General features: G+C 40.6%; 1 protein-coding gene across 5 annotated transcripts in view; it reads right to left on the bottom strand.

Annotated features, from left to right (window-relative positions):
* Positions 1 to 464: 464 nt before the first annotated feature.
* Positions 465 to 11,986, bottom strand: part of LOC149314346 (EF-hand calcium-binding domain-containing protein 4A-like) — a 77,872-nt gene continuing 66,350 nt past the window's right edge. For 2 of the 5 annotated variants that reach the window (XM_089520907.1, XM_089520908.1), the window contains exons 12-19: positions 11,773 to 11,855; positions 10,486 to 10,786; positions 9,088 to 9,223; positions 6,841 to 6,922; positions 4,266 to 4,380; positions 2,909 to 3,016; positions 1,792 to 1,868; positions 465 to 896 (exon numbers count right to left, since the gene is read on the bottom strand). In XM_089520907.1, coding sequence (XP_089377033.1) covers positions 812 to 896; positions 1,792 to 1,868; positions 2,909 to 3,016; positions 4,266 to 4,380; positions 6,841 to 6,922; positions 9,088 to 9,223; positions 10,486 to 10,786; positions 11,773 to 11,855 — 987 coding nt within the window. In that variant the 3' untranslated portion in view covers positions 465 to 811. Of the gene's footprint in view, positions 897 to 1,726; positions 1,869 to 2,908; positions 3,017 to 4,265; positions 4,381 to 6,000; positions 6,116 to 6,840; positions 6,923 to 9,087; positions 9,224 to 10,485; positions 10,787 to 11,772; positions 11,856 to 11,986 lie in introns of those variants that run through there. The other 3 variants (XR_016280915.1, XR_016280916.1, XM_089520909.1) reach the window with 3 other exon arrangements.

Below are 11,986 nucleotides of genomic sequence, written 5' to 3'. Positions count from 1 at the left end.
AAAAACAAACTACTGCAGCCCTTCAAAGCTTGTGTGAGCTTCCTCATTAATAACTTTTGCTGTTTTGACCACATTCTGATGTTGCTTGGTCATGGGTGTCCTGGTTTTCATCCATGGTACACAGCAATGTAGTAGGCATGGTAGAGCCAGTGTGGTACAGTTGTTTGAACATTACACTACAACACTGGAGACTTGTATAGGGCTCGAATCCCCGGTCGGCCATGGAAAACCATTGGGTGACCTTGGCTGAGTAATGCACTCTCAGCCTCAGAAAACCCTGTGATAGGTTTGTCTTCGGGTTGCCATAAGTTGGAAATGACTTCAAGGCACACCATAACAATGGACTGTCTTCTTGCTGTCAGAATAAACAAACCCAGGCTCAATGTCCTTGCAGTCTAGCTCAGCATAGGCAGATTTGTCATATCAAGTAAATACACCGGTGCTACTTTGTTCAAGTCGTTCTATTTATACTTAAATGGATCCAATGTAATTATTTATACACATATTTTTCCTGGTGTTTCTAAGTACGTTTGTACAAACTGGTAAAATGAACCTGTACAGTTTTATAAACAAGCTAATAAATGCTACATCCCTGAGCCGTAACTCAGACCAAGTCCTGAAGCAACATGAACAATATGTGGGTGAGTGGCAGCTACAAATGATGTCATGTCAGTTTTTTCTAAGAAAAACAAAGTTAATCTTCCAGCAGTTCCAACACTGCCAGTAACATCTATCTATATCTTGCTCAGAAAAAGCTCATTCTGTCTCTCCAACTCATACATTTTCTGATATGTTCTTGAATGAAGGTCTGTTACAAACAGCATCCCTTTTCATGGTTGTGTTCCTGCAGGTGCACTGCCCACTCTCTCTGTTTGTCCTCATACGCTGTTAGGAGTCTGAAACAAACACATTAACAGGTCAGCATCAGGAGGGAAGGAGAGGGCTAAGCTTAAAAGCAGGGGAGGGGAACTGGCAGGTTCTTGCAGTAATCTCAAACTGACTAATCGGTGAGGAGGTTACATACATTGTTAAAATAAAATGGTGGCCTAGTGTCATGTTTAAAGTCTCTGACAATTCAGAAAACCAACCCAAACCCTCTCCTTCTTTTCTGTGTTTTAAGGCTAATATTTGAGCATCCTGGTCAACCAACTTAAATTTAATAGTACCATCATACTGAAATGAATCTTTTACATACTTACATATATGCCAAAGGTTACCCTTTGATTTCAGTAGGTGTCACATGTAAGTTTGTGGATCAAGATACTCAATTATTTGCCTTAAGGCATATGGAGATTAAGTTAATCTGAACTCAGGTGAATTTATTGGTGTGTGTGCATGTGAATACTTGGACTGCACATCATTTTATACCTAATACAGTTGGCCCTCCGTATCCATGGATTCTGCATCCATGGCTTCAACCATCCAGATGGTCCTCCAGATGATGTGGGACTACAAGTCCAATCAGCCTGGGTAATGTAGCCTATGGGAGTTGCAATCTACCAACATCTGGAGGTCCTCTAGTTAGCCATCCCTGATTTATACTGTGGAAGTGGTCCCAAAATGCCCCAGGCAATGCCAAATTCAGAGGAAGAGAATACTGTATTTAAGTAACACCACAACCCAGATATTACGTGGCCTCCAATTGTTACCTGTTGCCCTTTCTATAGTCTTTATCTAGAAATGAATCTATAAATTTTGCTGCAACTGGCTGGGGAACAAAACTTGCCTCTACTCCTTTTCCAGTTACAGGATCGTGGGGGTGGGAGGGAGGTGGGATGTGTTTACACAGACCTTGCCATATGCAGCATGGGCTCCAGAATATTATAGCCACTCATTGCACTGCACTCGTAGAAAACAGCCTTATATTCCTAAAGAGAGAGAAAAAAGAGAGCAAGAGAGATGGGGGGGAGGGGGAGATAAACTACAGTCAGTCATCAGCTACACTGCCACTGGAATCGTACTTCTACTTTATCCTATAATTCCTATAAAAACAAAGTTTTCCACTGTTAATATGGAAGACACCTCACCTTCCCAAATGTGGCTTATAATACAATTCCCAGTGAGGTACATATGATACAGTTCAACAAAAGAAAAATTATAATTTGTCTTCCCATCAGATCTGCTTTGCACATAATGCATTTAAGTCCACACATTTAATGGATAAAATATTAAATACATTTGTGAGAGAGATGGGATTTATAGCTGCTCCCTGAGGAGTGTAAATACACCATGGCTAAGTGAGTGTAATAAAAGCACTCAGATTAATAACTGTCTTGTTTGATCGTGTAAAAAGGGTCAGGCCAGCGATGTTTGCTGAAAGAAGCCAACACACATGCATTGCAAAGACATTGTTTGGAAGACCAAATTCTGATTCTTCAGCCCTGTGACTGCTTCTCTCATGTTCACTGGGATTTTTGGCAAACTGCAGTTAGTATAGTGTGCCCTTGGTATCCACTGGGTTTTGGTTCCAGGGCCCACTGTGGATGCCAAAATCCGTGGATGCTCAAGTCCCATTATATACAGGTATGGTTTCCCTTATCTACAGCACACATCAGATTCAAGGAGCACTCCCATGGAACTGTCCTCTAGGAGACCATTTATGAAAACTCCAGCATAGTTCTGCAATCATCACAGAGAACGAAAGCGCCACTCTAAGGAATCTACCAGGACGGGATCTTGGGGCACAGAGTTAACTCACACATTATCCAAGCAGAGTAGCACTGAGTTGCTTCCATCAACCTATTCCTCACATTGTTCTGATATGTTTGTAGGAAACACATGAATACAGGCAGACTTTACTCCAAACCTTGAAGGGGCTATTCACAGAGCTTAACCTATGGGAGGTGAACCTGGCACCTTTCTGCATATAAAGCATATGATCTTCCACTGAGCCACAGCCGTGCCACACCTTTGCTAGCCTTTCTCCTGCAGTTCTGGGTACTTTGGGTTTATGTTTGTCCACTGTATCAATTTTGTTTCCAAGTAGAAATATCACTGCACCATCTTCAATTCCATCCTGCAGAACAAAACAAAAAACAAAAAAACAATAAAATTGCAAGACGCTTTCCAAAGCATCAGACTATCATGACCAAGTAGGGAAAGGGTAATTCTGGGTCCCAAACCTAGTTATGAAGCTAAAGCTCTGTAGAGGGCACTTGGTCCCTTTTAGTTCAGATGCTGGTTGATTATGGCTCCAGAACTAAGTTAAATGGTGACTCATAAAGATCAATCTGCTCATAAGGATCTTGCTCTACCACTAATATGTATATTCTGAATAAGCAACAATTTTTGTCAAACTAGTTGAGAGAAAACCACAAGAAATAACATTTTAAAAAAAGAGACAGGAATTGGTATGGTTAAAATCAACAGTGGAACACTGCCAAAGTTGGGTCACCAGCTCAACTGATGGGACCGTTGCTTCCCCTCCTCTGTCCTAGTTTTCCCCTCACCAAGACAAGGGCCACTCTTCAACAATACTTCAGATAGAATGTAGAGACTGAATAGCCGCATATGCTCCCTGCATCTCCAAAAATTAAACTTGTTGTCAAATTCATCAGTAAGACTCATTGTGGCACTCTACCAAGGTCAATATTTCCTCCTCTGGATGACTTTGATACCACCCACCACCTACCCACCCCCTCATTTCTTGCGCTAATTTGCCCAAAATTTTAGTGTATTCCTATTGGACAGTTTTAAATTTGGATGTTTAATCTCTTTTAATGGGTTGAAAAAAATGTGTATCAGTAGTGGCCTGGGAAAATGAGTCAATGTGGGGAGGAAGTATGACCTGTCAGTCACCAAGGTCTTTCTGGAGCTTAAGGTCAGGGAGAAAGGAGAGTAATACCTGGGAAGACAGTATGTTTGGAGTTGCTGACAAATGGGATGAAGGGGTTTGTTTGTTTGTTTGTTTGTTTGTTTGTTTATTTATTTATTTATTTATTTATTTATTTATTTGCTGCCTTTCTCCTCAAAGGGGAGAAATAATGGTTATAATGGGTTTTATAATGCATGAAATGTTTGAACTCTATACAGCATCACTGCAAAAATTCTTCAATCCTGACAACTACTACTATGCTTACTAAATAAAGCTTTCCTGAAACTACTGAAGCCGTGTGTTCCTGGAGGGTAGTTAGTCTGTACATTACAAAGAGGAACTCATCCTCACACTAGCAGAGCCCTACAGGGAAAAAAACACAGTAGCAAAACAAGGGTTCAAAGGCTTTATGAACACCAGATGTCTGCATCTCACCCTAATCTATTCTAACCTGGACACATGTCATCCAGTTCTGGACAGCAGCAAAGGTGCATTCAGCTGTGATGTCATACATGACCAGGATGCCATCCACTCTTCGAAAATACTGCTTGGTGATACTCCGGAATCTAAGATGAAACCAAATCCAAGAACCTTAAACACATTCATGAATAAACAGTCCCCTCCATATACAAGTTGGACAGCCTATACAGAACCTTCACATTGCTAACAGCATGGATTTCTCAAAACCTGATTACTGTCTTCACTCATAACAGTATATGGAACTGATTCTTTATGAACTCGTATAGTATAATAGGCAGAGTGATGGACTGGGATTTAGGAGATCCAGGTTCAAATCCCCACTAATCCATGAAACGCATAGGACGACCTGATCAAGTCACTCAGCTTGATCTACCTCACAAGATTGTTGCGATTATCAGAGTAGACAAGCCTGTACACTGTCTTGAGTTCTTGAAAGAAAAGTAGAAAAGGAAAAAGGAAAAAAAACTATAAATGCAAAAAATATATTCCAGATGGGTTCATTCGAAGGTCAAGGAAGATAACTCAGACCTACCAAATAAGCAATTGGGGATCATTCAGAAAGTAGGTTCCCAAGAGATGCTGGTAACAAAAAATGTCGGTAGAGAGGCCAGACACAGCTCCATTTCTGAACCATGCTAGCTTGAAGATTTCCACCCCAAAAGTAATTTTTTCCCATGCTCTGAGCAGAACACTTCTTGACTTAAAGCAGAATCAAGTAGTAGCCTTCCATCTGATATCCCATAGAACCAATACTGGGACAATACCATTTGGGTGGACAAAGAGTCTGGTCTGGACCTAACTAGATTAAAGGGTTGTTGGTACTACTACCAACACCATCACCAGTGATTTTGTGCAACTGTTAGTGTACCATCTACGCTGATCTTGCTGCTCTGTTTCTCCAAATAGAAGACAGCAAAGTTCCACCAAATGGCTTGGAAATGTCATGTACACCATTTTAGTGCAGCTCTCCTCTCATTAGTGGAAGCCCCTACAGATACTGGGACGAGTTCTGTAAAGCCTCCCTAAATCACAGGGAGATGATTCTGGATATATGTTTTGAACTGGACATAATATGTTTTCAAAAGGAAGGGCTGACTCATTAATAATCTCAAATGCCTTTGACATTTAATTACATCAATGTTGTTTTCCTTCCTGATTTACAGCAGGGTCAGGTCAGAGTAACATCAGATGACTCACTATAAATGTTTACAGTGTAGCAGGCATTGTAAACATAGCTATTTTCCAACTCATTCACACTGTCTAAGGTGGCTCACCCTCAAATAGGTCCAGTGCCTTAGCTTATTTAATGTTCCAACTAAAACCCAGAGTGGGTTCAGCATCCTGTTCACACTAGATTTATGAACATATTTGTATTCCATGATTCATTTCTCAAGCCTTTCTGATGGGCACCTTTCTCGGTGCATCCTTATGTTATAGTCTTTTATTTATAAAAGGGAATAACACTTTGAGTTGCATGTTCTCTGTGTGAAACTGCTGTTCAGAGGGATGCTGGGAGCCATCACCTGCTACAGTTACAAAAGAATGAAAATAAAACAGGAGTTTCAATTTGGACCAGAGCTGGTATGAGCAGGGAAGCTGGATTGACTCTACCTGCTGCCATCACTTTTCCACTCCACAACATTCCTTCAAGGTAGCAGTTCTTAACCTTTAGTCTTTTGGATGTTTTGTACTTCCTATGTTCTTACCACTGGTCATGCTGGCTTTAGAATTTGACATTGAAAACACCTGGAAGATCAAAGGTTGAGAACCACTGCTTCAAGTCACTCTTCCACCAGCTTTGTGTTCCAAATTGCCTCTCATCTAAAACAGTTTAAATGAATAATATTTTTAAAACTGTTGAACATCAGTCTGTTATACATATTTTCATGCAACTTCAAGCTCTGTTTTACACTTACATGTGTGACCAAAGATACCCAACACATTTTATATGGTAAAGTGTAGGACAGACCAGGAATTAAAATAACAAGTTATCCCTAAGGGCTTCAAGACAGATTCTCATTTTGGAAGGTGAGTGGGGTCTGGTTTTCATCACCTGTGCTTTTAGAGAAACAGAACTATAGAGCTAGAAGGTATCTCAAAGATAATTTACTGGTAGTTCAATCAGCTTGCTAACAAATCTAAGCAATATGCTGGATCCTAATTGTTGTGCTGGGGGGGGGGTGTCTGATGATATATATTTCAATGTGGTTTTTAAAAAAATATTGTTTAATCTTGTTTTGAGTTTTGTATCCTATGAATTTTTAACAATTTATAATTTTTTATAAACCATTTTGAGTCCTAAATGGGGGATGGGGGTGGGATAGAAATAATAATATTAATAATGATGTTAATAATACTAATAACTGCTGCTATTACTACTACTACTACTACTACTACTACTACTATTTATGATGAAAATCCATAACTAAAGCGTCCTTGACAAATGGCCACCCAATCTCTACTTAAACACCTCTAGTGAAGGAGAGTCTACCACCTTCTGAGACAATTTGTATCACTTGCACCAAATACCACAAGCTCTATTTTACCTTTCCTGCCCAGCTGTATCCCATAACTGCAAAACCACCTCCATGTTGTCAACCATCAAACTCTTCACCCGGTAATCAATGCCTGGAGGAGGGAAAATAGGCATCTGTTGAGACCAGGAAGAATCTGATCCCTAGAACAGAATGCTGCACTTTGATTTGGCCAAGCCATTGACAGTAAAATGTACAGTAAAATGTAAATAACCTCACAGTACTGTAAAGATAAAATGTCACAGTGTCTACCTGCCCATTCCTCCCAGTCACATCATCCATCTCCCCTCCTCTGTCTGCTACACAACAAAAAGAGAGGCCCATAGGGATGTTACTGCTCACTAATGCTCTTCTTGAAGAAATCAACAAGTAATTTTAGTGATTTTCTTTCTGCTGCAAGAAAGTGTTAAAAAACAATGCCTTCATGACTCCTAGTTGCAAGTCAGGATTTAGCCTGCACAAAATTTGCCTCCAGTTATTTTGCACAGAAAACAGATTTTTTTTTGCACAGGAAACAGCATTTTTTGTACAGAAAATAATATTTCTGAATGAATTATTGGAAGAGAAAATGGATTGGTTGAAGAAAAACAAATTGAAACTGAAGACAAGACAGAAGTGCTTACTATCAAGGGCCCTAATCTGGGGCTGGAGGTGTGTGAACCAGTTCTCAATGTGGTCACACTCCTCTTGAAAGACTGTGTTTGCAGTTTGGGACTGCTCCTGGATCCATCCCTCCAAATGTCAGCTCAGATAGATGCAACAGTCAGGAGTGGCTGTTATCAGCTTCAGCTGAAATGCCAATTGCATCCTTCCTGGAATTGGAGGATCTAAAGATGGTAGTGTATGTGCTGGCAACCTGGACTTCTCCAATGCACTGTACACTGGGGTTACTTTTGTCCCAAGTCAGAATAATCCAGCTGGTTCAGAATATGGCAGCCAGACTGATGTCCAGGAGTGATCAAATTACACCAGTCTTAAAAGCACTCCACTGGCTGCCAATTAGTTTCCAGGCAAAGTATGAGGGTTATTATCTTTAAAGCCCTACATGATTTGGGTTCAGGTTACCTACAGGATCACCTTTTCCCATACAGTCAGCACTGTACATTCAGGTCCTCTGGGAAACTTTTGCTCCAACTGGTCAGGACTAGGCTAGCAACGGTTTCCTGGAGGACTTTTTCATCTGCTGCCCCCAGACTGTGGAATGACCTGCCAGAAGTGATATGACAAGCTGAAAATGCTTACTGCAATTGAAACAACATTAAAGACATAGTTCTTCTGGCAGGCCTCTCCAGTCAGTTTTAAATCATGACTTTTTAATCTGTATATAAAGTCTTATGAGGGTGTTTTAAGGATTTTATAGTATTATATTTTAATTGCGAATTTATGTATTTTTAATTGTGTTTTGTATTTTAACATGCTGTACCCCACCTTGAGACTTGAGGTGAGAAAAAATATAATTTGTTGTTGCTTTAATTTTCTGCAGAGAGAAAAAAACCTGGGTTTTGTGCAGAAAATGCAACAGATTTTCAGTATTTTTAAAATATCCTTTCCATTCCTAGAGCCCAGCCACAGCAACAGAGTAGAGAAGAGGTGGATTAATGGAAGAAATATTCTGTTATATTAGGTTATATTCTGTTTTAGTGCTTTAGAACAGTTCTACTCAAATAGTGTCCCATGGCTAGTGCAAGTCCCTGAGTCATTTGCTACAAGTCCCTGGCAATTTTTCAGGAAAGAAACAAACAATATATTTATTCAGGAAAAAACTCTTCTAGAACATGGCCACATAGTCCAAAAAACCCACAAAAAACTATGGATGCTGGCCATGAAAGCCTTCGACTTCACAAACAATGTATTTATTTATTATGGCACAAATTTGGTAACAATACCTAGCACACTGAAAAGGAAACTGCTGGTCCCCACATCAGATAGCTTGAGAGGCATTCCCTTAGAGTAAGCTTTGAATTACTCAAAAGATAAAAACATTGTTTGTCCTTTTTATTTCCATCTGGTCACTAAGCATGATTCACATCTAAAAGCTTCTCAACACCATGAGTAACATTTCAAACCATTATTATTAAGTGAATAGGTTGTGTGGACCACTCAAGAGGGGAAATCAGCAACTTTATGCTAGCATTGAACAAGGGAAAAGCAGTTCACAAGTGCTGTTCTCATGGATAAAATCACACAAGAATCATTTAATAGCTTTGTCTTAATTTCCCTTCCATCCCTTGTTTCACCATTTGGAAGTCTATCTGTTACCAATGGTGGAGCTGATCTCAGTCAAGAATTTGTTGTAGCAGAAGCGGTGGATGAAGGAGCTCTTCCCAACCCCGGAATTACCAAGAAATACCACCTTGAAGACACGGTCAGGAGAAGATCCAGCGAGTTCAGATCTCTGGAATCAATAGCAGTCATCAATGAAAGAATTTTTTAAAAAGTTCACAAAACTAGTATATATATTGTGCTTAGAAGATAGCCAGGAACAGAAAATGCAAACACTAAATGCTAACAAAATCATACTTGTTTACTGGACTTACTTTGAAGCCATGTTCAGTTATCATTCCCTTTCATGTATCTGGTGAAATCTTAGCACTAATCCTCAAAGTCGTACAGTCCAACCATTTTGCTCTCACAGAACCAAAATGTTTCTCTGCTCAAATAAATGTGGACTGTCCTGATCCAGTGATTCACATTTCTCCATCTCCCCTTGGATACAAAATGTCATCTGAACTGGGACTATAATTTTCCATTACTCAACAGAGCTAGCTGAAACAGTTTAAAGTTCCCAGTGGGAAACAAACATTTAATATCAGTTTAAGAAATATCCACTGCTTATAATATTTGGCCAAACAGTTACAGCAAGTAAGCAAACAGAAGTGTCAAAGGGTTTTGCTGAAAGATTTCTCCTTGTTCAGATAAAAATTCCAGTGAAATGTAACTTTAACAGTAGGAAATATACTTGCTGTTATCTGTAGCAGGGTTAGGAATTGTGTGGCCTTCCAGATGTTGTTAGACTACAGCTTCCATCATCTCTCACAGCTGGCTATGCTAGCTAAGGTTGATGGGAGTTGCAGCCTAACAACATCTGGAAAGCCTGAGCACCAATATAATCTTGTACAATATAATCATGTAGAGTACAAGAAACTCTCATTGCTACAGCCCCAGCCTCAGTGATAGCCACTTTAGATGGAGGAAAAGAGCTCAGTCAAGGTACTATACAACTAGCTGAAGTCTATCACCCAAAGACAACAGTTGTGAACCTAACCCTTCAAGGTTGTCTTCTAGAGCCCAATTTCCTTAGGTTTACCCCGTCCACAAAACCTGCCTTAGGAATACTTCAAGAAAGAAGAAAATGAGATGTAGAATTACTTAATTCCAGGCCTGGGTGTTCCCCCTTTAAGATGCCACAGCCAGGGAGGTGGAGACCAGGAGAAGACATCTGGACTAAAGGAGTGTGAAATCCTCAGCTGAGTTCCTGCTTTCCTCAGAGCAAGAGACTCTTCAAGAAATCTTGGTGGTTCTGAAAGTATAGTCTGACTTCTATGCAAAGCCACCTGGCAGACTTTTGCTTGGATTTGGGACAGAACACTACTAAAACTGGAAGTCTCAGGACAATGAGTTAGGCTAGATAATAAGAACTTAGAGAGCTAGACTCACCTCAGTTTCATTGCCAACAGGCTGCCCTCTTGGGAACAAAAGAGGATTTGTGGGTTCATGCCTCATCTCTTGCTTGTTTATATTGCTTTTCAGAGACCTTGGTATCCCATTGTTTCCTGCAGGTTTCTGCTTTTCTGTTGTTTTCCTAGGGGCTGGACATTTTTCCATCAATGGATTAGCTCCTCTTCCAGCCTTCAAATTGGCCATGTGGGTCAGGAAGAATTTACCATTTTTCTTGGTAGGTTCTTCCACGGTAATATCTTCTGGCAGGACAATGGGAAAATCTCCAGGAAAAAGCTGACTGTGACCAGACCCCAAGTAATAGGAAGAAAAGTCCAAAAGCATCAATGCAATCATGAACTCTTGCAAGAAAACTTATCAAAAAAATTGAACATTGAGATGAGGATGAGAAACTGATAGCTGTAAATCTGGGAATAGAGAAAGAGAGGAGCAACAAACCCATCATGGCTTCCAAGATACTTAAGGCCTCCAAGCATTAAAAATGTATTGTGTACTATAATTACCATCTTGACTTTAGAGGAAGAGGGAATGGATGAAATTGCTGCTCTGTGTCAAACAAAAAAATGCCTGGGGCTCACTCTAGCAGCAGCAACAATAATAATTCTATAGTTTTGGGACAGCTGTCTTTATTATCCTAGTTAGTTCTCTAGCTTGACTCACATACTACCTTCGCTCACACTGGAACATTCCCACAGGAGGCCGAGGTTCTCCCATGAGTCCATGGTGGTATGTGCTTTCCTCCTCCTCTTCTCCTTCAGCAAAAGTATGTTACTGTAGGAAACAGCAGACTGCCTATGTTGCACCCTACCTTGTGATCAAATATAACTCTACCCACCTACCTGTCCCATTTGAACGCCTGTGCTGCACATGCCATAGAGTCCCTTTTCATTAATGTTGCCCCCTAGCTTACTAACTACCCAGTGGAGTCACTGTGAGGGTGTAGGGGGTATGCACTGCATGAGGTAACACCCAGAATAAGGGTGACACCCAGTTGGGCTCTCCCCCCCTTCAGTGCAGGAGAGGTGAACATATACCCTTCCCAGCTGCTCTGTCCCCTGGAGAAAGCCAGGGAAGGAGTAGCAGGAGGGATGCATACGCACCCCTCCTACACCAGATGACACTATTGTTAGTGACGCCACTTACACTACCCAACATTATTTCAGTTAAATAAGAGAAACAGAGAACTCTGACCCAACAGCTGTGGTGAATATGGACTAGCAGAATGTGGTGGGACACACAACACAGGGCAAAATGCTATGCTCTAACCGTTTGACTGGCTTCTCCTCCTCTAGGTATTTGCCTATCACTGACCCTTTCTTCAACAGGGATTTCTTCCTCTCAACAGCTGCCTGAAAATTAGAAAGAATTAGTTAGCATTCACCATACAAATAAGCAACTACTCTTTAACTTAGATATGTCATTTTATTAGAATACAACTCCCAGAATCCACCAACCAGTGTGGCCTATGGCCATGTTAGCC

Source organism: Sceloporus occidentalis, unplaced genomic scaffold (genome assembly GCF_023333645.1).
Source record: "Sceloporus occidentalis isolate IW3139 unplaced genomic scaffold, rSceOcc1.0.p SCAF_4, whole genome shotgun sequence".
NCBI classification, from domain to species: Eukaryota; Metazoa; Chordata; class Lepidosauria; order Squamata; family Phrynosomatidae; genus Sceloporus; species Sceloporus occidentalis.
Note: the sequence above shows the minus strand (reverse complement) of the source record. Positions and strands in the feature narration are given on the sequence as shown.